Source organism: Suillus bovinus (genome assembly GCF_016758785.1).
Source record: "Suillus bovinus strain UH-Sbo-P2 chromosome Unknown EDB93scaffold_4, whole genome shotgun sequence".
Classification (NCBI taxonomy): domain Eukaryota; kingdom Fungi; phylum Basidiomycota; class Agaricomycetes; order Boletales; family Suillaceae; genus Suillus; species Suillus bovinus.
The window spans coordinates 479,295-502,666 of NW_024542060.1; the positions used below are offsets into that span (position 1 = coordinate 479,295).

General features: G+C 47.7%; 10 protein-coding genes across 10 annotated transcripts; 7 read left to right on the forward strand and 3 right to left on the reverse strand.

The window, feature by feature from the left end:
• Positions 1–345: 345 nt before the first annotated feature.
• EDB93DRAFT_557539 (uncharacterized protein) lies at positions 346–2,597 on the reverse strand. The gene is made up of 3 exons (XM_041456718.1): positions 2,557–2,597; positions 2,413–2,488; positions 346–2,361 (listed from the first exon to the last, which is right to left on the reverse strand). The coding sequence occupies exon 3, from the start codon at positions 2,116–2,118 to the stop codon at positions 397–399; it is 1,722 nt and encodes a 573-aa protein (XP_041312385.1). The 5' UTR covers positions 2,119–2,361; positions 2,413–2,488; positions 2,557–2,597; the 3' UTR covers positions 346–396.
• Positions 2,598–3,284: 687 nt separating this feature from the next.
• Positions 3,285–5,159, forward strand: EDB93DRAFT_1119485 (uncharacterized protein). Its single transcript, XM_041448453.1, has one exon. It carries the CDS (start codon positions 3,638–3,640, stop codon positions 4,730–4,732), a length of 1,095 nt encoding a protein of 364 aa, XP_041312386.1. The 5' UTR covers positions 3,285–3,637; the 3' UTR covers positions 4,733–5,159.
• A 508-nt stretch (positions 5,160–5,667) lies between these two features.
• On the forward strand, positions 5,668–7,348 carry EDB93DRAFT_557677 (UbiA prenyltransferase family). Its single transcript, XM_041456720.1, has 4 exons — positions 5,668–6,049; positions 6,102–6,486; positions 6,542–6,867; positions 6,922–7,348. The coding sequence occupies exons 1-4, from the start codon at positions 5,915–5,917 to the stop codon at positions 6,982–6,984; spliced, it is 909 nt and encodes a 302-aa protein (XP_041312387.1). The 5' UTR covers positions 5,668–5,914; the 3' UTR covers positions 6,985–7,348.
• A 208-nt stretch (positions 7,349–7,556) lies between these two features.
• EDB93DRAFT_557560 (uncharacterized protein) lies at positions 7,557–8,854 on the reverse strand. Its single transcript, XM_041456719.1, has 4 exons — positions 8,597–8,854; positions 8,240–8,539; positions 7,935–8,147; positions 7,557–7,879 (listed from the first exon to the last, which is right to left on the reverse strand). Exons 1-4 carry the CDS (start codon positions 8,678–8,680, stop codon positions 7,760–7,762), a joined length of 717 nt encoding a protein of 238 aa, XP_041312388.1. The 5' UTR covers positions 8,681–8,854; the 3' UTR covers positions 7,557–7,759.
• On the forward strand, positions 8,809–10,142 carry EDB93DRAFT_1198690 (uncharacterized protein). Its single transcript, XM_041450913.1, has 2 exons — positions 8,809–8,961; positions 9,020–10,142. Exon 2 carries the CDS (start codon positions 9,205–9,207, stop codon positions 9,964–9,966), a length of 762 nt encoding a protein of 253 aa, XP_041312389.1. The 5' UTR covers positions 8,809–8,961; positions 9,020–9,204; the 3' UTR covers positions 9,967–10,142.
• A 357-nt stretch (positions 10,143–10,499) lies between these two features.
• EDB93DRAFT_557518 (uncharacterized protein) lies at positions 10,500–11,158 on the reverse strand. Its single transcript, XM_041456717.1, has 2 exons — positions 10,956–11,158; positions 10,500–10,896 (listed from the first exon to the last, which is right to left on the reverse strand). Exons 1-2 carry the CDS (start codon positions 10,969–10,971, stop codon positions 10,592–10,594), a joined length of 321 nt encoding a protein of 106 aa, XP_041312390.1. The 5' UTR covers positions 10,972–11,158; the 3' UTR covers positions 10,500–10,591.
• A 2,963-nt stretch (positions 11,159–14,121) lies between these two features.
• Positions 14,122–15,653, forward strand: EDB93DRAFT_1119504 (uncharacterized protein). Its single transcript, XM_041448454.1, has 6 exons — positions 14,122–14,246; positions 14,296–14,718; positions 14,774–14,988; positions 15,043–15,256; positions 15,305–15,383; positions 15,445–15,653. Exons 2-6 carry the CDS (start codon positions 14,615–14,617, stop codon positions 15,520–15,522), a joined length of 690 nt encoding a protein of 229 aa, XP_041312391.1. The 5' UTR covers positions 14,122–14,246; positions 14,296–14,614; the 3' UTR covers positions 15,523–15,653.
• On the forward strand, positions 15,654–17,101 carry EDB93DRAFT_1119507 (uncharacterized protein). Its single transcript, XM_041448455.1, has 6 exons — positions 15,654–15,892; positions 15,949–16,157; positions 16,207–16,424; positions 16,474–16,681; positions 16,734–16,800; positions 16,848–17,101. Exons 1-6 carry the CDS (start codon positions 15,806–15,808, stop codon positions 16,908–16,910), a joined length of 852 nt encoding a protein of 283 aa, XP_041312392.1. The 5' UTR covers positions 15,654–15,805; the 3' UTR covers positions 16,911–17,101.
• On the forward strand, positions 17,102–18,742 carry EDB93DRAFT_1119511 (DHS-like NAD/FAD-binding domain-containing protein). Its single transcript, XM_041448456.1, has 8 exons — positions 17,102–17,157; positions 17,219–17,339; positions 17,402–17,411; positions 17,465–17,512; positions 17,565–17,572; positions 17,634–17,712; positions 17,769–18,097; positions 18,152–18,742. Exons 2-8 carry the CDS (start codon positions 17,226–17,228, stop codon positions 18,605–18,607), a joined length of 1,044 nt encoding a protein of 347 aa, XP_041312393.1. The 5' UTR covers positions 17,102–17,157; positions 17,219–17,225; the 3' UTR covers positions 18,608–18,742.
• An 869-nt stretch (positions 18,743–19,611) lies between these two features.
• On the forward strand, positions 19,612–23,289 carry EDB93DRAFT_1290620 (armadillo-type protein; the record flags this gene model as incomplete). Its single annotated transcript, XM_041454550.1, has 15 exons — positions 19,612–19,890; positions 19,939–20,032; positions 20,088–20,492; positions 20,542–21,075; positions 21,130–21,327; positions 21,386–21,417; positions 21,470–21,532; positions 21,583–21,607; positions 21,661–21,734; positions 21,785–21,998; positions 22,056–22,161; positions 22,214–22,285; positions 22,343–22,504; positions 22,553–22,790; positions 22,842–23,289. The coding sequence occupies exons 1-15, from the start codon at positions 19,802–19,804 to the stop codon at positions 23,287–23,289; spliced, it is 2,754 nt and encodes a 917-aa protein (XP_041312394.1). The 5' UTR covers positions 19,612–19,801.
• Positions 23,290–23,372: the final 83 nt, after the last annotated feature.

A 23,372-nucleotide genomic window follows, 5' to 3' on the forward strand; every position in this document is an offset into this window, starting at 1 on the left:
CAGATTACCCCACCTGAGTACTGCATCCAGGCTCGCCCACCCGGGGTCTGCAGCCACTCTGTCCCGCACCCGGTCTGCAACCACTCTTTCCCGCCCGAGGTGCATAGCCAGGCCTTCCCAATCGAGGTCTGCATCCAGACTCGCCCACCCGGGGTCTTCATCCAGGCTATCCCATCTGCAGTTTTCATCCAGTCGTTCCCACCTGGGGTACAGCCAGCAACTCCCACCCGCAGTCTGCAACCAGTCTTTATGGTCTCCGGCTTGCAGCCAGTTTCGCCCAGCTGTGATCTGTAGCCAATTTTGCCCAACCGGTCTTTCCAGCCAATCTTGCACGTTCGAGGTCTCCAGCCAATCTTGCCCAGTCTCCAGCCAGTCGTTCCCACCTGGGGTCTCCAGTCAGTCTCGTACGCCCACTCCCGGCGTCATCAGCCAAATTAGCCCGCGCTTGGTCAGCAGCCACTCCCGCACACCCGGCGTCTGCAACCACTGTCGTCCACCTCGAGTCTCCACCCAGTCTTCCACGTCTGGGGTCTGTAACCAGTCTCGTCCGTACTGAGTCTGCAGCCAGTCTATCCCGGCCTGAGTTTGTAGCCAGTTCAACCCACCCTGGGTCCGGTCCGCACCCAGACTTTCATGGCTGGGGTCTGCAGCCAGTCTAGTCCGCCCGGGCTCTGCAACCAATCCTTCCCCCCTTGAGACGATAACCAGTCTCTCCCGCCGTCGGTCAGCATCCAGTCTTTCCCTTCCTGAGTCTGCAGCCAGGCATGCCCATCCACAGTCTCTAGCCAGAACTGCAACTCTGAGCCACGATGTCCACGAAGCCATAGTAGACCTATAAGAACTTGCATTGACTCTGGTGGCTGGACGATGAAGGATAATGAGTTTTTTCAAATTCAAGGGGTCCTGGGGTTGCGTAGCTTGAGTGTGCTTCTTTAATTCTGAAAGTACATCTAGGAGGGCCGTGCGATCTGGAAGTTCTCGCGTCATCAAGCGCAAAGAGGAAAGAGCGAGTAGGGAGTGCGGTGATGTGATGGATTGTACTTGACGGAGGCTGCAGTTTGATCGGTGGGACACATAGTCACGAACAGACGAGTGATAGATATTCACGGGGAGACTGCTGTCGGTGGGAACATCTATGATAGATCGTAGCTGCGTCAGTACTTTCTCGACGTCCCTGCCCTGGCCGGGGCCAAGAAGTTTCGAGATTTGCGACGTTGGAAGTGGGTCTGCGAGGGCAGCAACAACAGACAAGTGTAGATATGCTAGCGTTGGATCGGCACACGTGGAGAGGATGCGGTCGTAGAGCTTGTACACCTCCGTCCCTGGTAGCATTTCGCTCGTTAACTCGAGCATGAGCTGAAGTCGATCACGGGGATCATGGTTTCGGTCGTCAATGAACTTCATCATCGTAGATGCAACAATAAAACGTCTCCCCGCTCGACTCGCCAGCCGTGCAAGTTGATCGGCCGATGGCTGTGGGAAATCTGGATGGCGACTTTCCAGCTCTCTGAACGAGTGCTGCAAGAAAACGTATATGTCATTGTCAACATCTGCGCCGTCCAACGAGATGGTGGCAGCAATGCCTTTCCCAGAAGTCTTCACTGGTATCTCACACACCAGCGGGCGCACCTCTTCAATCTGCATAGCTCTGCGGATATGCTCTTCCGATCGACTCGTGAGCAGAATGTGGACAATGGGCAGATCAGGTTCACAAAGAGCTTCGCCAAGCATGGAGATAAGATCAGCGAGCTCGCTTTCGGAGGTAGGTTCATCGAGGGATTCAGCATCGAGTGATTCGGGTGTGCATTCGTCAAGGGCGTCGATAACAAACACCAAAGGCGGACATCCGCGAAGTCTGAGAAAGAGTCTCTGGAGAGGTCGGAGAAACAATGCCTCCATCAGATCCCGAAGAGATTTGTCAGGATCTAGAAGGGCGGGATTCTCGATTATAGCTTTGTTCACGTCCCCCCGGATGCTGGGGAAATTGCTTGCAAGCTGGTAGGCAAGCGTCGCAAAGAAATAGCCAGTAGTGCGGCGCTTCGTGTGCTTGCGCGAGAAAAAGAATGTTCCCCCGAGCCGTTTTTCTCCTTTCTCCTTTGTCATTTTCAGACCTCTCATCTTTTCAGCCACGGTGAACGCAACGGCAGACTTTCCGACGCCAGCCTGTACCGTGCAGCCAGATAATACGGTTCTTCTCTTTCTTGTCTAATAACCCAAAGATGTAGTCGAGGAGGTCCACCCGGGTCCCCTTTAGACATTTTGGATGGGGTTGGCGTTCACGGGAGTCGTATTCAGCACCCTTGACAGTAACCTGAGAAAGCTTCTCCCAAGTTCCTTCAATTGATCGAAGATCACTACAAACTGTTGATGAAGTTAGAATGCGAAAGAGATCATAAGAGACGGAATACTAACAATGATCCTGGTAACTCATCATGAAAGGTTGATGATAAGACACGATTGGTGGGTCTGGGGGATAGAAACACCAGCACTGGTGTTCAAGAATCAATGATGTGACTAGGTTGGACATCATATCGGTCATCCTGAGGAAAGACGTACGAAAATGTTGATCGAGAAAGTCTAATCTGCAACTTGAATCTTGAAGGATGGATAACAAATATTGGCGTCGTAAGTTTGTCCAACGGTAGCAAACTGAGCAAAGATCAAGCCGTGCAGCAACTGTGGAGTTGGGAGAAATCCTAAGGTTACTGATGGATGCTTAAGTAGAGTCCAGTGAGTCGACTCAGTCGAGTACTTGCAGCTCAGAGCTGTACTTGCTGTATTTGCTGCCGCGTGGCGTACAGCCTGCACCGGGCGCCATATCCATAGTAAGCGCTTAAAGGTTACTAGTAAGCTCAAGATATTTGGTGGTGCGTCGAAGACAAAGTGATATGACATGAACTCCGGGTTGAACGTTGAGCGCTGAGTTACTAACTTGAATGCTAGTAATTTAGGGCAAGATGATGCCGCCACTGGTGCTAATATCTTACGATTCTGCTAGTAGCTTCCTCAAGACCAAGATGCTGTAACAAGGTAAGTAGTCGGAATGGAAGCTTTGTCAAGAGCTATGCCACACAGCCTAGCGTACCTTTCTGAAAAACTTGGCCGAATTCCTGTGCGGAAGATATCTATCGCTTCAACATGCGAAAGTAATCCAAGCCGACTTAATATTAGTATTATCATAACAGCACCTCCGACCGGGTTTCAAGGCCACGCAGAGGTACAGCTGTGTAACATTTAGGTCTGTGTATTTCAGGCTTGTGAAACGCTTTCTTCGACTACTGGTGGTTGAAGTACGTACAAAGGGAAGGCTTCATTAGGTTCGATTACGGAAGCAATTTCGGCCAGTGACTTTGTATCAACCGAAGGACCAGCCAGCTCCTCCAGGCCAACCTTCTCGTGGACACTGATAAGTTGATTCTATGGAGCTACAGTACATTGCAATCGCGCAACCGAATGGAACATAAATTTGCGTGGACTGCATTTCCTCAGATACACCGGTATCTCCACTGTGGACGATGTGTGCCGCAGCCTGTGACTGTGGACCTTGGCGTTCAACGGCGAACGCCCTTTTTTATCCCAGACCATAATCCACATATGGATCATCGTTGGTATATAAGGTGCGTCTCTACGAAAATTTATGCATCATCTAAACAACTTCACACCCTTCCGTCCCATCATGCAAGCCACTTCCCAATTTCCATTTGCAAATCTTTCGTCGGAACTCGTCCTTCTCATCTTTACACACGCTGCAAGGCCTACTTTCTTCAAAACTGGCGACGACTCGGATGTTTCGAAGAATCCATATGCATCCGCCCTCTCACTATGCCGCGTCTCCAAAATCGTCAGACGCACCGTCCTTCCAGAGCTCCTGCGCACAATATTGCTCCCGGGATACAACAATGTTACGGCTTTCGTCCATGCTCTGCGCATGCAGCAAGCATTCGCTCTACATGAAAATGACCTCCGTTTCGATTACGCTGGTCGTATAGATAGGATTTGGTTTGGACAAATCTGCGAACCTCCCCCACAAGCTCCCTTGTATGGCAGCTTTGTCTCATCCACCACGTCTGAGCGTGACATTGACTTCAGCCTACTGGCACCAGTGTTGCTCTCTGCACCCTCCCTTGCACTAGACTTTGAAAGTTTGTGGCTTCTCTACGGTTGCCTCGAGTCCGCATGGAGCTCCCACATCAATATGAACGACCCAGAACGTGCTCCTCTCCCTTGGCGCGCCGACAATTTGACATTAGTAGGGGAATTCAATCGATGGCGCCCTCTCACAAGTACTGCCGAGGGATCCGCTTTCCTCGCCTCCATTTCACGTCTCTCCTTCCTCTCTCCCTCAAGAGCAGAAACTCATCTACTCCCTACCTATGATCCCTGCTTCAACGATTTGGAACATTGGAAATACCCACTGCCTGAGTGGATGACAAGCGTCCCATGGGATTCGTTTAAACGCCTTCAAACAGTTTCGCTGGTGCTACCGCGAATCGTGCTCACGGTTGCTGCGAAGACGAGTCTGAGCGAGGAGAACGTGGATGTTGAACTATTGACGTTGTTCGATCCCCCACGCTCGACCTACTGGGAACCCAAGGACATCAGCGCTTACATCGAGAGTGGAGAAGGTTGTGTTGTGTCTGTTGGTGTTCGTACCAAGTTGGGGGATTCTTCCATCCAGTTCACTGTTTCCTTTGATTGGGAGGAAGCTTGGGCATGCGGACTACTTAAGTAGCCCCCAAAGATGTTTTTCTCATCCATATTTTAGTGTTTTCTTCGTTCACACGTAGCTTATTTCCAGGTTGAAAGCTTCAATCCTTTTCCTCTATCATGCCCGGCCTTTTCCCTCGTTTACTTTCAGGACCGTATTTGTGCTGGAGGTTCTGGTTCACTTCCAGTGGTGCTGTGTTGTTATTTATTGAAGTATCAATGTTCTTTATGAATCGACGAGTCTTAAAGAACGATTTTCAAGTATTCATCATTGGTGCTACTCCAAAAAATTCATGAACAAGTATCTAGGCCAAAGTACACTTCCACCTGACTAGTGGCCATAGAAGGGGCCCGGCCGCGAGTCAAATTGAAGGCTGACAGTCAGTGTGAGCTTCGTTGCGGGTCCGACGGCCTTACTTAGACTATTGAGGTTTGTCAGCATGAAATGATCTGTTTTTCTCTTTTCTTACTTCGCAATCTCCTCTGTTGTGTACGTCGTCATGGCTTCTGGTTTTTCTAGTCGTCAATCAAACTGCATCTCGCCCCCCTGTGTCACTTGTGATTTCAGATCACGAGATGCAGACGTTTGTTGTGTTGCTATGCGTCTCGCAAGCGCTTAGCGTACACGGCTCTAATAGATGGGCGTCACATGACGGACTCAACGTCGGCAATCTGCGCGTACCTCTTTGGCGAAGGTTGGCGACAAAATCAAGCTCACGCACCATGCTCGGTTGATATTGTTGGTGACATTTGAGATTGGAGAAACATCTAGTAGGTCGATATTTAAAACATTCACTCCCACTGTCACTTAATCTGATTGTTTTACTTCCCACAGGGATACTCGCCGATTCCTTAAACCCCTCGGTGACTCTGTTCAAATCCAGAATGCTATACACTGACTGGCGTAAAGGTTCAATTCTCCCATGAATACTTCTGTTGCGGTATATGTCATCGTTCTCGCTAACTGTGATTATTCTAGTGTCTACACGTAACCCCTGTAGCCTTTTCCCTCCGAAAATTCTCCGTGCAGTCACTGCAGGTCACATTGCTACCAGTAGGTTGATACCGCTTGCGATGGTAGTGCTACGCTCCTCGGTATCCGCGCCCAGAGGCCACCGCTATACGGAACGTAATGATGGCGAATTGAACATTTTTTTTACAAGATTAAAATAAAAATAAAAATCCAGCCATTCTTTCGAACTATTTAATGCTGGACGGCGAAACAGAAGTTGCAACAATCATGTCTAGCTTCGCAGCGACCGCTTTCCGCAGTGCTTTGCGCCACTGCGAGACTGCTTGGCTTTTCACAGCATCCGACTTCAAAACACTAATTTTTCCAATGGTATTCGTTCCGTTAATGAATGCTACTACACGACACTGAATTTTTATGGTAGATGGTATTTGCAGCTGTTGTATCTCCTTGCCATGACCCGATAGCCCTGGCATGCACTGTGTGCTGGCTCTGGTTCCATCTCTTCCAATTCAACGTCTCTAATCAGTCCTACTCTGCTGATGAAGATAGTGTGAATAAACCGTGGCGCCCTTTACCGTCCGGGCGCATTAGCGTCGAGAATTCTCGTGCCTTGCGCTGGGGACTCCTGGTTTTCTGCTTGGGCCTTTCATCCCTTTTTAGCTTAAATGTCGTTATAACTAGCGCAGTGTCCACTGTGATTACGATCTTCCACGACGATCTTCATCTCAGTCACCATCCTATTTTCAAGACCTTATGCAATGTAGCGGCTAGCGTCACAGGTGGAGTGGGTTGTTCATTGATTTTGTGTAGGCAATTCTCCCTCTTTGGGGAAATATCTTGTTAACTCGATTCATAATTTAGCAGGGGAGTCTTCACTTGACAGAAGGGGCATAAAAGCGTTCTTGTGTAGCGCGATTGTCGTATTATTGACAATCCATGCGCAGGATTTCGCCGACGTCAATGGCGATCGAAAGTCGGGGCGACGAACTCTGCCGATTGTAGCACCCGAAGGATCTCGCATTTATATGCTTTGCGTCCTTCCGCTACTTTCTTTTGCTCTCACAATGTTGTGGAGCATAGGGCCTCTCTGCAGCATTTTCTTTATTTCTCTCGGTTCTTGGATCGGACTTCGCTACTTTCTCTATCGTGACGAGATTAATGACCAGTGGAGCTACCGCCTGTATAACGTTCGTATCCTTTCTTATTGTCTTGTCTATGACCTAATCTGTGGTTCCTTGTAGATATGGGTCATGGGCGTTCATGTTTTGCCAGCGAATGGGCGCTTACCTGTGCTGGGATGGTAGTCCTGCCTTGTTGCATCAGGCACTGGGTGTCTGTATTCATTGAGCGGAAAGGAACTATATTGACTTTACGAACAAACACGAGCAATCATTTATATCACATAGTATGTCGCCATTCCTCATAGACCGCTAAAAATAATAGTTTGTTTCCTTATAATGCGTTTCCGGAGTTCGACAAAGTTTCCTTACTCCTTGCTTCTAGACGTACACTTTGGCCCATCGCTTTATTCGTCTAATTCTGATTTGTTTCGTAAGATCAACCGCTTGACAGGAACAAACAAACTTGAGGGTATAAGCGCTCATACTGAGAGTGGGGAAGAGCGTGTTGCATTAGTTAGTGTTTGTGTTAAGTTGATGGATTTTTTTGTTTAGTTAGCGCTCTTTTTTGATTGAGAGGAAGTTTGTGTGTGCGAACTACTTATTACGTAGGCTGTGCTCGAATAATCTTTATGACTGACAAGCTTCCGTGTATTATCCTATGATTCCAGCATATATAATTGAACAAGTCAGGGTATGAGTAGAGAACTCAAGGATGAACTGATAAATATACCCCCCAAAAACCCAATTTGAGTCGAATACATGTTGTGTACACTAGACTTCTCGATCATTACCCAGAACAACAACATTCTGTACATGTAGTACAAGTACGAAACGCGAAACGATGATGGTATACGGTAAATGATGCAAACAATAATCAACACTCGAACAACGGACAGTGAAAATTCGTGCGGCTTAGCGGCAAGTCAAAGTGTAACCAAACATCCACCATACAACAGAATTACCCTGGGCGCGGGTGGTTACTGAAAACATCGTCTGTCTTCCACTGTAGCAACCCACGAGTGGAAATTTCGAATGAGGTAAGCTCCTTGCCAGCAAGACGGTACGCTAGCCGTAGTTCCTAAAGTCGAGATGAGAGCATTCACATGGAATACATCCAGAATAGGAAGATATACCTCGAATGAATGTTTATCGAATTTGAGAGACGCCGTGATGCTCATGTAGGCATCTGAAGCGTCAGGGCCCAAGCTGGCGCGCGTGAATGCGGTTGCTACTGAGTCATTGGCGTAAAATGGATGGATGACTTGTGTTGGCACATTGTCCGACGAGAGTATATCTGTGGTCGGAGGCATGATGTTCCCCGAAAGATATGCATAAAACCGTAATTCCTGGATTCGATAGGCGGTCGTCAACATTCCTGTGTCGGTGGCTGGAGATAAAGAAAAATAGGCCGCGGGTGCGCGATATTATGAATACATACTTCATAGGAGAAAAAGCTAAAAGTAGGTTGTGCTGTGATGCTCTGGAACTGCCCTTCGATCGGTGTCTTAGTCGACTGAAATACTTGGATGGTGGGCAGATCACTGGGGTTTGTTATGGCCTTCTCTGCCACAATACTTGCAGGGCTGATGCTCGGAGTCGATTCTATTGGAATGGGAGAAAATATCGCTGGCAAGCCGAGTGCATATCTAGCATTTGGAGTATTTGGTAGTTCTGGGACTGGCGCTGGTGGTCGACCGGTCGCTGTGTATGCTTTGATGTATTCTTTTACGCGTAGCTCCTTATGATTGTGTGGTATATTGAGTAGGAGCAATGGGTAATCAATGTGATGGCGCACCTCAAAGCTTTGCTCCGGTTCGGGCGGCTTCTGGACCGTGGACATGAATATCTCGTAGTCTTTCATGGATGATGATAAAGTCATGGTTTTTAGAAGGACAAAAGCGTGCCACCAGCAGAGCAGATTAGTCACGAGCGTTTTACTGGTGCGCTGGATCTACAAGGAAGTGACTGCTAATAATTACTCGACACTGGCGCACTGACTCATCGGATGTAGTGGATGTCATGATTTCATTATGTAATCTAAATTATCCAATCCGTGACTTCAGAACAAAGTGGCACTTTTAATTTACTCGACTCGCGGCAACTGACTGCACTAGCAGTATACTTGCGTCTAAAATACGAATTTCTGTCTTCAGATCCACAGTATGTCAGGTGCTGTCATTCTTCCAAATATGCGCATGACTGAGTACTCATGAAACAGATGCTCATTGTTCCTACTTTTTTGATGTGTGGGATGTGGACAGAGAGCCACAAGGCCCACAACTTCCGAGTCCACACCTCTCAAAGTATAAAATGCGCGAGCGTCTCCTGTTCACGAATCTGTACATCATCTAAACGGTCTCCATCACATTTTATACACCCTACCTCGTTTCAATTATCGTAAAGATGTCAACGAATGATTTGACACCCGCACTGAATATTGATCCCCGCGTCAAAATACATCTGCCACTCCGAGAGCGCCGTTCTGTCCGATTCACAGTCGAAACGACATCAAAACATCTCACTGACCCCGTAACAGGTCACACACCCACCACCCAGGTGACACCGAGCAGCGCGCGTCCAAAGTGGCATGATTTTATCCACTATGACGCACCCTTTGAATATTTTTCAAGGCGCTATCATCTCCAAGAAATAATGGTGTGCCTGTACGTCGCATCAGCCGACACACATGAAGTCGAAATGCTTTGTGCAGAAGCAGGGGTGCCTTTCAGTCACGTTCTGCAAATAGAGCCTGTCGAAGACATTGCAGCATCAGGCTCCAGGAGCGAGGAAATCGTGGAAGATGTTTTGAGGACGCAGAAGCTAACACTCAAGTGCCCAAGGCAGGGGAGAAACCGAGGTCGCACAGTGCTCAGCGCCTCCCAACTCCTTGCAGCACGGGACTACCTTTCCCTGGTCATGCCGTATTCAAGCAGCTTCGTTCCAAAGCACCCTCCGCGCTTCAATGTCCAACTACTCGTTGTCGCACCAGCGGATTACACAATTGATGTCATGTCAATAGTGGTGTGCTATCTCGCATTTTCTTCTGGGCATCACGCGGAGACCGTGATGCAGTTTATTGAAGAGGAAAAGTATGATGAAGTATGGGAGGGGGGTTTTTCGCAAGAGGGTATGGATTTTGTAGAGCGCATAGTGAGGGTCATATAGGGCCCAGGGCAACGGCTAGCAGGATATAGTATCGTTGTACTTATTTACATGTGCGCCTGTAGGATATTGCTAGAAGGTATTATCAGAGACTCGAGAAACTTGCACATATTGTTTGTCATTTATGAACAACTCGATACTCAATGCTTGAGTTGACAATATCATTACATTCAAAAACAATCATCCAACTATACAATGGTAGTGTGATAAAAGGAATAGCATGAAGAGCGCAAAATCAGGATGCTAACCTAGCGAGAAGGAGGAAGGTCTCGGCCGGATGTGTGGGGCGACGGAGGCAACAGCAGGATAATGGAAGGACGGGGAAGAGGTCTTGGTTGGGTGTGTTGGTATGACGGGAGATAACAGGAGGTTGACCAAGGGCACAGGTGGTTGCGTTGATGCGAGTGCCGCGCCATAGCTGCAGGATGTTGCAGGGGGTATCATTTGAGTGTGGGAGGTGCGAGCAACGGAAAGTTGTGGTTGAAACGTTCACATCGGCGGGGATATGGTTTGAGTGCATGTGCAAGTTTACACATGCGTACGGCCGACGGTGAAAAGAAGGCTGTCATCGTGGTTGACAGCGAGGAAAAAAGAAGAAGAAAAGAGAAATTAGAACAGAGTATTTGACTTACGTAGCCGCCAACGTCTTCTGGGTCCATAGACCACTCGCCATGAAGTAAATGTTGCAACAAGAAATTTCATAGCTCGACCACTGGATAAGGTGTTTAAATTCTAAGCCATGCAAAACACATGCCTGTTTAAGCAGCGCAATATTGGATGAGAAAGGGCTGAGACAAACCCCAGAATGATACAACGCAAAAAAGACGTCAAGGACAATACACAATGAGCACAAGACGATAAAACTCCTCCGCCGAGAGACCACTATCAGCAGGTTCAATATAGTTGACGTCACACTAAATATACATGAAGAGTCTAGAAAAACAGAATGAAATCAGCAGATATAAAAAAAACAGACAATGAAATACTGTCACCTTGAAAACTAGACATAGAGCGATAATAGAGATTGTAAACGGAATTCTCCTCTTCTCGCCCAACACGTGTTTAATTTGTTACACAGCAATTAAGATTCATCCCAATCAAAACATCAGAATAGAGAATATGTGCAATCTCGAACTCGACGCCAGTCGTGAGCGAGCGGCCATCGTAAGATGGCAGGAGAACAGGGAACCTGGGCCCAGGTGGGCAGGGAGTGAGCGACTGACAGGAGAAGAACAGGAATCGAGGTCAAAGATGACATATACAGGAAGACAGTTAGAATCGAGAGCACGCGCAATCTTGAACTCAATGTTGTTCGTGAGCACGGGAGCTTCATTACACGCCAGGAAATTTTTGGAGAACCGCGAACCTGGGGCGAGCGAGCGGTCAAAGAAGAAATAAGAGAGCACCGCGAGACGATGTTAAATGCGACAGAGTCAAAGAGAAAGACGACCAATGAACAAAGTCATAGTGGTAGCTAGAAAACAGATAAGAGTCAGCAACGGCAGTGCGAAAAATCGTACAGGCGGAGCACTAGTCTGAGAGACTCTCAGACTAGTGCTAGAGTGGCCTAGGCCATAGACTTGGCCTGATCGGCACAACTAAATACTAATCAAAAAAGGGGGGCGACAAAATTAGTAGCGCAAAAGTTTCGGCAATTACACAAACGGCCCTGCGACTCAGGGAGTGCTGTAAAGCTCAGATCTTTCCCAAAGGTTTTTTGCCAACCTAGGCGACAGATTATACTTGACGTACCTTGAACTTGACACCGCACGCCTATAGGTTTTACACACGGAACAAGTGAAAGTTGGCAGGGCCGAGACCCTTTAGAGTGGTACGCACACCCAACATTTACGTTGCACCTGAATCAAGGTTTAGTACCTGTGTTTGGTGCCGGGCCCGAACCGGGGAAACCAGCCTGTCGGAGTATCCCGGCACCATTCGTCCCCTACTACATTCGTTTTCTCTCTAACCACGACATCGACCTTCGCACTCCTCACTTGTTTGAACACAATTTTCTTCATACACACCCACCACTCCCTATGATCGTTGTCACATAGTAAATATTAGCTAGCGACTTGTTAACTAAGCACGCACATATTCCGCTGCACCGTGCAATTTACTATTCACCTTTCCATGCACGATCGAATTCGTAAGTGGCAGGTGTCTCGAGCGTGTTCACAACTATTGTATCTCTTCGCCACAACCCGCTAGCTCTATCTTCCGCTCTCTGCTGGCTCTGGTTCCATCTCTTTCAATTCCATACGTCTAACCAATCTTACTCTGCCCACGAAGATGTCTTGAACAAACCATGGCCTCCTGTACCCTCCGGGCGCGTTAGCATCAAGGATTGCCGTGCATTGCGTTAGGAACTCGCGGTGTTCTTCATGGGCCTTTCATCCCTTTTTGGCTTAAATGTCGCTATGACCAGTGGGGTTTACACCATGCTCCTAGTTATGCATGACAATTTTCATCTCAGTCACCATTCCATTTTCAGGAATTTGTGGAACGCGGCAGGTTATGTGACATTTGAACTCGGTTCTTCGTCGATTCTGTGTAGGTCTTTCTTCATCTGATGGATAATATTTCATCGACAAGATATCTATTCTAGCAAGGGAATCTTCGCTTGGCGGAACGAGCATGCATTAAAAGCACTTTCCTACAGTGCGCTTGTTATACTTCTGACAATCCATGTGCAGGATTTCGTCGACGTCAATGGCGATGATAGGTCAGGACGACGAACTCTGCTGACTATATCGCCAGAAGGATCTCGTATCTATATGATTTGTGCACTTCCACGGTTGTCTTGTGCACTTACCTCATTTTGGAGTTTGGGGCCCTTTTTATTTTTATGGGTTCTTGAGTCGGAATTTACTACTTTCTCTTTCGCGATGAGATCCACGACCAGTCAAACTACCGCCTGTACAACGTCTGTATTTTCTATTCATATCACCTTGTCTATTACCTAGCATTGATCATTCTCTACAGATATGGTTGATGGGCGTTCATATTTTGCCAGCTAATGCACTTTTTCGTGCATTGATGTGGTAGTGACTCGTTGCATCATGACCATGGCGGGGAAGCATTCTACATCATCATGGCTTCTCGCCATTTGAATAGGTGCTAGTATAGTATATGCGCACTAATAAATTTAAGCTCATCCCGTTTTACATGCATAATTATAATTTTGCATCCGCTTTGCCTCATTGTAAGGAGCATTTGCTAGGAGTATCGGGCCGAGCGCAAACGTCCCTATTGCAAATGAAGGTATTTGTGATCTTCGCACATCTTTAAAACCTTGCTGACCCTGCTCAAGTTACTCAGGGGGCGCTATATGTATATGTACAAGCCGAGAATCGTCCCTAACTACTGTGGAACATATATTCAGCTGAGACAGAACAAGCTCAAGCAGCTAAATATCTACGACACAGTAGAAACCAGGTTCAGACTAATCCCGATGCATGAAATTTACTTGGAATCAAGACCCAGCACGTTTGTTCTCGCCTGCGACACTGTTGTCAGGCTCTTTCAAACCTTTCAGCTCAGCGTGCAAACCATAAATGTCCTACAAAGAAAATAAATTTCGCCATCCGCTCGTAATATTTTTTAGCACTCGTTTCTCGCGACTCGTCTGTACAGAACCGTAACACCAATCGATTTGCATTATGACTCGAAAAAACGATCGTAGCGGGCTCTGCGCGAACGGCCCTTCGTGTTATTACAATATTCAGTGAGCAGTGCGAAAGCCGAAAACAAGACAAAAAGCGCCATCGACGACTCGCAGTGTTGCCAAATGGTTTGCGCCACTCGTCGTCTGGTTCGTACTCACGCTATACTCAAAGCTAATTTTTGCAAGCGCTTCAAGGATCTCGCATGGCCCACTTGGGCCGCACTGGCGGGCAAGGTGCTCTCAATACCACTAATACATACGTTTTTCCATCGATTCGAAACTGCTGATGGGTCGAACGACTGATCGATAACAATGAGTTACACATATCGAGTAGTACGGGGAAGAGATTCGGAATCCAAATTGATTTGAAGCGCTGAGGATTGATTGGCAGATCAATGTGCGTTCTCATAGTACTTACCATTTCGTATTCTGAGACTACTGACTTGGATTCGTTTCGAAATACATTAACTGTTGGCACTCAATATTTGCAGCTATGAGAGTGTCCACACCACCTTCGTTTTGCTGTGGTCTTTCAGTTACACACATGGTCGTACAGCATCCCTTCTATCTGGATTATACAGATTCATCTACCTTATCGTGCAGGACGACCGTTGCGGTATGATATTACTTGTTGATATTTACCTATGCTCACGCTACTTATATAGATCTAACTTCATATTCGGGTTGACGCCACTTGCGCGCCTTTCATTCCTTCAAGCTACCCTCTACCACTATGGTGAATACCAGCCTCAAATACGTAGACCTTATACGCCAGCGCACTTCAAAATGGGCAAATTGGTTCCCAGAACAACAGGACGTCAGAGTCAGTTCAGCGCAACTCTGCGAAACGTTGTCTTCATGACGATTGGTGTAATTTAGGTCGGATCGTATGGTCGGTTCAATGCCCAGACAGGCAAGTTCGATGTTGAAGGGAACGTGTACGATCCCGAGTTTCAGAAGCTGCTCGATGCTACCGATGGAAAGATGAAGCTCTCCGATCATCCACCGGTGCTCGACGGGGAAGAGAAAGACTTTGCTGTTGGATCCATGGGCGTCAGGGCAAAGGAATTCAGCCTTAAATCAAACGTGTAAGCTTTTGACACAGTCAAACCTTGAGAGCTTCACTTATTTCCACTACAATAGTGCTGAGGGCATCGATAAAGCAAAGTATAAAGAAGACTGGCAGTTTCTGCAGGGCAAACGAGGCGCGATGCTCGTGATGTACAAGCCCCGTCAAGAGCATTTCCCTAAAGGAAAAGTATTTGAAGCGCTCTACAAGGTTCCAGAGCTCAAGGACAAGTACGTTGTCCCATCGGTTTACAAATGCCGTGCTTATGCTATCTATCTGTCCGAGAAGAGTGCGTCTATTCCTATCGCTTGATGTATATCTCAGATCTAACGGAAACGACAAGCTGGAGAGAAGATTTCGTTGGCGCTCCTCCCGAAATCTGGCAAAGAGAACGAGACACGGCTCGACTGGTGGACTGACTCGAAGATAGAAAACCTTCGACTCAAGACGGACGAAGACTACGTGTTCTCGCCGCTTTTCACTTGCAAGCGCAAGATCCCTTTGATTCGTCCCCTGATGCGAGACTCGCCTACTCCAGATCCTGAAGATGCTGACTTGTAGGTCTCTTGTCATATCTTTCGACCGCATTGCTGACTGGATACAAGTTGGATGGATGTTTACCCACCTTGGGAGCCACTTGATGACGATGGAGAGATCGATCCAGTGTATGACGATGATCAAGAGGTGTGTACTTGAATTTTCTCGTAACAGATATCAGACTCGGAGGCTAATGTTGTGTACCAAGGATGACTCGGCCTACAACCCGCGAAGAGACTCTGTATATGTGCCATTCCCTATGTCAGACGACAGTGACGATGAGTGATGGCTGGTTGGGTTCTTTTCTTGTTATACTAGGTTGACTGAGATGTATATTTAATTGTGTAGTGATGTTGGAGTACAAGGCTATATTTATGCAGTGATAAACAGGTTGGTTGGTGTCGTAATCTTGTAAATTGCGGTGCACACTGCACACGCTTGGCACACGCACACAACAAGCACAGCCTAAGCAGATTCAACTTGATCCATGTGACAAGTCTATATATGACTGTCGCTTCCAGTACCCAGCGGATTTTCTTGAATACTCGAACACTCATTACACCATATTGATGGGCAACGCAGCTCGGAAGTTTGTTGATCTCATCAGACAATCCACAGCGAAGTGGGCCAACTGGGACCCACCTATACCCATTCCAGTACGCAACTTGTTTTTCGTCGGTTTCATGGCTGCAGTTTATAATTTTGCATGTAGGTCGGTGCATATGGCAGGCTGAATGCCGAGACAGGCGAATTGGACATCGAAGGCAATATCTATGATCCAGATTTCCAGGTCTTGCTGGATAAGGTGGACGGGCAACTGAAGCTAGCAGATTTCCCTCCTCAGATTGGTGCCGTGGAGGGCGACTTCATAGTGTGTACGATGGGTGTCCGGCGGAATGATCTCAAGATCGGTGGAGAGATGTATGTTCTGCGTGCGGTCTGCCGTGCGAACTGATTGATGGTTTGATAGAAATGTCGCTGGTCTGGGCCAAGCATCTATCAAAGGAGAGTGGCAGTTTCAGCGCGGCAAGCGTGGTGCCCTCCTGATCATGCACAATCCGAGACAAGAATACGTTCCGCGTGGCAGGGTTTTAGAGGCTCTGTACAAGGTCCCGGAGCTCAAAGACATGCACATTGTCAACTCCATCTTCAAATGTCCCGCCTACACCATATACCTTTCGGACAAAAGTATGTTTCCGCATTCTGTTCTTGTACTCCTGCTCATTACAGTCATCAGGTGGAGAGAAGATTTCCTTGGCACTTACTTCCAACGGGAATGCAAGTGAGTCCTCACAGTGGTGGTCAGATACGAATGCGAGCCTGCTGCGGAAGGGCCATCACAAGGACTACATGTTCACTCCACTATATGGGCTCAAGCGCAAGTTGCCATTGATACGACGTCTAATGCGAGAATCTCCTGTACCCGATCCCGAAGGTGATGACTTGTGAGTATCATGGGTTTCGTTCTCGTTCCATCTGATATATTGCTCTTTGTAGTTGGGTGGACGTGCATGTGCCATGGGATCCCCTGGATGATGACGGCGATGAGGAGTATTCATTAGAGGTATGTCGTGACCTTTGTACTCGTTCGTTTTGATGAACCCGGTACAGGACGAAGAAGATGATGGATGGGTTGAAGACCCAGAGAGACATGAAGATGCCGATAGCATATGACCATCCTTTTATGATGAATGTTTTAATAGTTATCCCCCCTATGGTCATCGACATCCACCCAGTCGATCTTGTCCTATCATGTTGTCGTATATTACGTTTGTATAAAGTAGCACTGCCCCATAGTCCATTTTTATCTAGCTGACACGTGCAATCGACTTGCTGCACGGAGTAGGAATTCAGTGAGAGCACCAGCGTCCTTTGTCTCCTTCTTTCCTTCTTCCGGTATCCTTCACAGAACAGTATTGAGGTAATTATTCCCTCTTCACGAAAATGCACCCACTGTATGACTGGTGGAATCGTACTTTCAGGGGCAGCATGTCCAAGCCCGGTTACGCTGCAGACCAGAACCCACGAATCTTAGAGGGAAATGATCTCAAGGCGCTTGCGAAATATATGAAGTCGGATAGCTGTCAGAATGTTTTCCTTATGGTGAGCTCCCTTATCACTCCAAGATTTAAATTATTTTGACGCCGACATTATGATGAAACTAGCTTGGGGCTGGTATGCTACCATTGCTAGTGCCAGATTAGCCAGCCTCTTACGTGTGTTATCAGGTGTGAGTACATCTGCTGGTATACCGGACTTCAGATCACCTGGTACAGGTAAGTCATGGTCATACACCGTTTTTGAGATGCAGATCAACGTATGACTTAGGATTATACGTAAGTGTGGTGTGCGCAGTGCGGCACCGCAAGTGAGGAACATTAATATGATATTGTACAGGCCAATCTCGCACGGCTGAATCTCCCATTTCCGGAGGCGGTATTCGAGATAGGGTTCTTTAAGAAAAACCCGATACCCTGTACGTCCGTCCGTACTTAGTCCGAGTGAAGAAAGGGATTGAACCGCGTTTATTAGTCTATACATTAGCAAAGGAACTATATCCAGGGCGCTTCCGACCTACGCACACGCACAGCTTTATAACACTCCTCCATTCACATTCCCTGTTGCACACATGTTTCACTCAGAACATAGACACGCTCGAGCGGCGTGCAGGAGTGCCGGCGCATAAGATCATCGAGGCACACGGGAGCTTCGCCACGCAGCGGTGCATTGATTGTAAAACGCCCTTTGATGCAGATAAGATAAAGAAGGCGGTGTTGAGCGAGGAGATAGAGATTCCGAGGTGTGAACGGAGGAGGTGCAAGGGCCTAGTGAAACCAGATATTGTCTTCTTCGGTGAAGGGGTATGTTTCATTCAGCCTCACAAAATCATACGGCGTGGCTGATCATTGGAGCAGCTTCCCGATCAGTTCCACAAGTCTATCCGCAATCTGCGAAAAGCGGATTTATTGATTGTATTAGGAACATCGCTGACCGTGCACCCATTTGCCTCTCTTGTGGACCTTGTGCCGAACGACTGCCCTCGAGTGCTGATTAATCTCGATGAGGTGGGCGACTTTAACAAGCCAGACGATGTGTTATTCCTCGGAAAATGTGACGATATTGTACGAGAGCTATGCAAAGAACTTGGATGGGAGGAGGAGCTCGATGCCGCTTGGGAGAAGACGAAGGATAGCTTGGATGCTGATAAACAAGAGCGAGAGCTAGAACCAGAACCAGAGGAATCAACAGAGGATGAGGTGGAAAAGATCACCAAGAATCTAGAGCAGGCGCTCAAAGTCAATGACAAGAACGATGAAAAACAGCCTTCATCGAAGGTCAGTGATGTGGTTCAACCAGAATTAGTTGAATAGGACTAGACGAGCCCTGCACAGTTCTAAAGAGGAAATTTGTAGTGCGTCGAAGTGATGGAGACCTGTTGTGTGTGTACGTGCATGTGGATTTGTGCTTCAAATATTAAATGAAGTGTATATTGTGGGCAACGCTACTGGGGGTCAATTACTATGGGCACTGAAAGAATAACCGGTGATGCCGCGTGATAGAGGTTTGAAGGGAGATATCCTTTTGGGAGCATCAGACTATGATGTAGATTAAGATGGTTGATCTTCCCTTTTATGATGGGATTTTTCCTCTGCCTGCACCTGAATCAGTGCATACTTTTGTTTCAAACTTTGTTTGAAAAGTACAAGGAGAGGGGTAGGACAACAAAACACCTTCAAGTTGGCGCCATTATGCATCAACTCAAGGAGTGGTATTCTCGAGCTTTCGAAAGACATCTGAAGTAATGCGTCTCATACGAGAGTTATGCGCAAAAAGACACAAGAGAGTGCCAGTAATTCCGTTCTTGACCTGGAATACTAATCAATAGCTGTCGCGACGAAACAGGTTTCAGAAAAAGTCGACCGAGAGGGGACGACTGTTTCCTAAATTCTGTATGATCTAGCTAGCCTGAGGGTACACCAGACAGTCGCGGCATCCTTGGAAGATACACACATCAACGAGATATCATTCAAGTAGATGGTACCTTCAACTATCAGACCGTCCATAGCCCTGTCAACCTTTCCATGACCCAATTTGCTCGACTTCGACATGGAGGCTGCGTCGGAACCGATGTGATATTGGAAAACGCGCCACTGAGTGATTCGGACGGGCCCATCAACTGGACATGTGAAACTTGTGTGATCACCGGCATCCCAGTGATTGCGTCGGAGTTATACCACCTTCAATAATTAAAGCTCGTAGGTGCGGACTTGATGGACGTCGTCAGTCATGACCTTTGCGTGTGTTCGAGCAATTGTGAAGCAAAAGTCTAGCAGAGGATGACAAGCCGCTGAGCTTGAACTTGCGATAATTGAAGACTTGACGAGTCTATCTGCTGATCAGCATTTTTACAGGCATCACTTCCCCTCCATTGCAGATCACTAGTTAGTGAACAGCTTTATCAAACAAGTAGAACCGCCTTTTTTAACAGCTCGTACCCTGAGATCAATCTCCATTTTACTGTTACTCCTGGACCCTCAATATCAATTCCCCACACATTCAGCGTCATGGAGGCTGTCGTTCCTCACGAAATCACGACAGAGCTCACACAAATACTTGCCAATCTTGTACTTGGCGATAACAAGATACGTTCCAAGTACGCGATCATCTTCAATAAGTGCGACTCCTACTGAGAAACTTGCAGTGCAGAACAGGCGGTTAATGATAGACTGGCTCAGACCCCAGACCTGTACCTGCTCGCATTAGCTCAGTTCTCTATTGCAGCTGATACTGAAGTGGCAAGTTGATGTGTATCATGTTTCAATACCGCTGTCCTCACTCAACAAAGCGTAGATGCGATCATTCTCCCTGGTCTTACTTCGCAGACTTCTCTTCCGTGCTGCACCAGGTCAGCAAACCAGAGAAGGGCGTCTAACGCTTTACGACCAACTCCCTGCGCATGCGTTGACAACCCTTGAGCGCCTACTACTTCACTCTCTGTCCCATGAGCCATTAGATGCTGTTCGCAGGAAGACAGTCGATACAGTTTGCGATCTCGCAAACAATTCCATGTCTAGAGGGCGTCCTTGGCACGCCCTACAGGCACAGACATTTACTATGACGCAGACAGGTGAAGCTGGCTTCCGTGAATGCGCTTATAGGTTGTTTTCCGGCTGTCCCAATCTCGTAATGGATCTCCAGACAGATGCTGTCCTGACGGTTTTCCGGAAAGGTCTTCAAGACTCTGAAAGTGTAGAGGTACGTAGTTCTCCTGTTGAACTAATTGATATTGATAGATGGTGCCCAGGTTCGGCTTGCTGCTCTCCGAGCCTCTGTGTCTTATCTTACTGCATGTGATCAACTTCAATTATCACACTCGCTCTCATTGCTCTACCCAATGCTAGACACATTACCTTCCCTCCCCAACATCCATCTTAAATCTTTCCTCAGCTCGCTAACGCCGTTATGCTCGTCTCATCCCAATCTCTTCGTGCCTCATATGAATGCCCTGCTGTCTTTCTTGCGTGGCTTGATAATGCCAAGCGTTGACTCGGGCCCAACACCTACGGTCGCTAAGCCATTCCCCGGCACGTCATCAAGCTTCACGTTTCCTCCCGGCGGGTCTGGTAGTCGGGCTCCTGATGGCAGGGATGAAGTCACAGAGGACGAGGAGAAAGAATCGGTCAGAAAAGCTGCATTAGAATTTATGGTAAGCCTTACGGAGGCTAAGCCTACGTTGGCGAAGCGTTCGGAAGGGTGGACGGCGGCTATGGTAAGAGCGTCTCTGGAGGGCATGGGGGAATTACCAGAAGACACGTTGGATTCCTGGCTCGAAGCTGATGTAAGATACTTGTCGTGCATTTCTCCAAGTATTTCACCAACTCAATCATTTTAGCCCTCGGAGGATGCACAGGATGAGAATTATCCTCATGTATACGAGCAATCCCTCGATAGAGTGGCCTGTGCTCTTGGAGGTAAAGCAGTGCTTCCTCCGGCATTCCAATATATTCCGTCAATGCTCGCCAATTACGACTGGAGATTGAGGCACGCTGGCCTGATGGCTATCGCAGCCATAGCCGAAGGCACGAGCAAGGTTTATATGACATATTGGTTTATGGCATAGTCCAGGCCCACTCATTCGTCATTATTAGGTGATGCAAATGGAACTTGGGAAAGTTGTTGAGTACGCGTTGTTCAATCTATTGTCGGGTCCCCTCCATTAATCGTGCTCCCAGTCTCGTTACTCCAATGTTCAAGGACGCACATCCACGTGTGCGGTATGCTGCATGTCAATGCGTGTACGTTGCTTCTATCGTAGCATGATCTCCTCGCTCAATGATTGACGCAGTGGTCAACTATGTACTGATTTGGAGGTAAGTTTAGTCAGCCTGCCACCACAATCCACATAGACGCTTTGTGCTCCAAGGAAATCATTCAAGATCGCTACCACGAGCAATTATTCGCTGCGTTGATACCAACCCTAGAAGCGCCAGAACATCGGTGACTATTACGTATCTGATTCCGTCACTCACCCTGATCCTCGATTTTAGTGTGCACTCACATGCCGCTGCTGCCTTGATCAATTTTTGTGAAGGTGTCGAACGCGACACCCTTGTTCCTTATCTGGACCCGATCGTCGAGCGTCTTCTCAAGATGCTCAATCCAGGAGCTGAGGACGGCAAAGTAGTCAAAGGCTACGTTCAAGAACAAGCAATTACAACTCTCGCTATGGTCGCTGATGCCAGCGAGACAACGTTTGCTAAGGTACCATGATACAGTCTCACATGTCTATCGTTTATCTGATGCTCGCATATACAATAGCACTATACCTCCATAATGCCTCTTCTTTTGAATGTTCTCCGCAACGCCAACAGTTCTGACCATTACAAGCTACGCGCGAAAGCCATGGAATGTGCTGGTTTAATAGGTAAAAGAAACGGTTCATGTCAACGCAAGTTTCCTTGACTGATCCTTGTCAGCAATCGCCGTTGGACGTAACGTTTTCCGCGCTGACGCAAATACGCTCATCGAGCTTTTAATCAAAATTCAAAGTTTGTCCTCGACTACCTCTAGATCAAATTTCGACGACCGCTTACCACGTATGATAGATTCTCCTGTCGACCCCTCGGACACCATGCTGCCTACTTTTTTGATTGCCACTTGGGCTAAAATTTGTCAAGCTCTGGGCACAGAATTCGAACCGTTCCTTCCTGTAGTCATGCCCCCACTACTGAACGCAGCCAGCGCGAAAGCCGATGTCTCTATCTACGGTAATGTCAGTCATTCGGGTCATGATATCTACTTACCTTGCTGCACAGATGACGAAGACGATGTCGGCGAGACGCGCGAAGGCTGGGAGACTATATCGATGGACGGTCAGATCGTCGGAATCCGCACTTCGACTATCGATGAGAAATGTCAAGCGTTCGACACTCTCGTTGTCTATTGCGCGACGCTCGGCGGCCGATTCGCGCCTTATCTCGCCCAGAGCTTGGAGCTCTCCCTGCCCGCCCTAAAATTCTACTTCCACGACGGCGTTCGCGAAGCTGCGAGTAGGTGAGTGCTTCCTATTATTATTACCCTTACTACTAATGACCATACGCACAGATTGATTCCTTTGCTGTTCTCTTGCGGAAAGCAGAGTGGCACACTAACACCACAGATGGTGGCTGCTTCCTTCCTCCAGCTCATACGCACCATTCGAGCCGAAACAGATCCTTCGTTTCTTTCCTCGTTGTATAGAGCCCTCGCCGATGGGCTTCGAGTGGTTGGCATTCCAGCGCTCACGCCGGATCTACAGGCTGCCCTCATGGAAGCTACGAAGCATCAGCTTCAGACGCTCGCAGACAAACGCAAGCGACGTGCAGAGTCCCCGGAGGACGATCGCGAGGAGCTTGCGTTGTTAGAAGAGGTAGAAGAGTTTGCTCTGGAAGACATGGAGAAGCTGCTCAAGATCTTGGATGGTCAGCATCCACTTCTTGTGGCAGTTTCGAGTGTGAGGGATTTAGGGTTCAACCAGTGGGATAGTGAAGAGGAGCGGGATAGCGATGGTTAGCGCACGGGATGTGTCGTACTAATACTATGCGGTGGCTCTCAAACATGTTTTTTCTTCTTGTGTTAATGAGGTGATCATGCTCT

Bases quoted from the DNA above. Each gene is read 5' to 3' on its own strand.
- EDB93DRAFT_557539 (XM_041456718.1), bottom strand. From the start codon at position 2,118: ATGAGAGGTCTGAAAATGACAAAGGAGAAAGGAGAAAAACGGCTCGGG.
- EDB93DRAFT_1119485 (XM_041448453.1), top strand. From the start codon at position 3,638: ATGCATCATCTAAACAACTTCACACCCTTCCGTCCCATCATGCAAGCC.
- EDB93DRAFT_557677 (XM_041456720.1), top strand. From the start codon at position 5,915: ATGCTGGACGGCGAAACAGAAGTTGCAACAATCATGTCTAGCTTCGCA. The intron at 6,050-6,101 runs GTATTCGTTCCG...TTTTTATGGTAG, and splicing joins AAACACTAATTTTTCCAATG to ATGGTATTTGCAGCTGTTGT. The intron at 6,487-6,541 runs GTAGGCAATTCT...TTCATAATTTAG, and splicing joins GGGTTGTTCATTGATTTTGT to CAGGGGAGTCTTCACTTGAC.
- EDB93DRAFT_557560 (XM_041456719.1), bottom strand. From the start codon at position 8,680: ATGACTTTATCATCATCCATGAAAGACTACGAGATATTCATGTCCACG. The intron at 8,540-8,596 runs GTGCGCCATCAC...CACAATCATAAG, and splicing joins AACCGGAGCAAAGCTTTGAG to GAGCTACGCGTAAAAGAATA. The intron at 8,148-8,239 runs GTATGTATTCAT...TATCGAATCCAG, and splicing joins TTAGCTTTTTCTCCTATGAA to GAATTACGGTTTTATGCATA.
- EDB93DRAFT_1198690 (XM_041450913.1), top strand. From the start codon at position 9,205: ATGTCAACGAATGATTTGACACCCGCACTGAATATTGATCCCCGCGTC.
- EDB93DRAFT_1119504 (XM_041448454.1), top strand. From the start codon at position 14,615: ATGAAGCTCTCCGATCATCCACCGGTGCTCGACGGGGAAGAGAAAGAC. The intron at 15,257-15,304 runs GTAGGTCTCTTG...ACTGGATACAAG, and splicing joins GATCCTGAAGATGCTGACTT to TTGGATGGATGTTTACCCAC. The intron at 15,384-15,444 runs GTGTGTACTTGA...TTGTGTACCAAG, and splicing joins TGTATGACGATGATCAAGAG to GATGACTCGGCCTACAACCC.
- EDB93DRAFT_1119507 (XM_041448455.1), top strand. From the start codon at position 15,806: ATGGGCAACGCAGCTCGGAAGTTTGTTGATCTCATCAGACAATCCACA. The intron at 16,425-16,473 runs GTATGTTTCCGC...TACAGTCATCAG, and splicing joins CATATACCTTTCGGACAAAA to GTGGAGAGAAGATTTCCTTG. The intron at 16,801-16,847 runs GTATGTCGTGAC...AACCCGGTACAG, and splicing joins ATGAGGAGTATTCATTAGAG to GACGAAGAAGATGATGGATG.
- EDB93DRAFT_1119511 (XM_041448456.1), top strand. From the start codon at position 17,226: ATGTCCAAGCCCGGTTACGCTGCAGACCAGAACCCACGAATCTTAGAG. The intron at 17,713-17,768 runs GTACGTCCGTCC...CGCGTTTATTAG, and splicing joins TAAGAAAAACCCGATACCCT to TCTATACATTAGCAAAGGAA. The intron at 18,098-18,151 runs GTATGTTTCATT...TCATTGGAGCAG, and splicing joins TTGTCTTCTTCGGTGAAGGG to CTTCCCGATCAGTTCCACAA.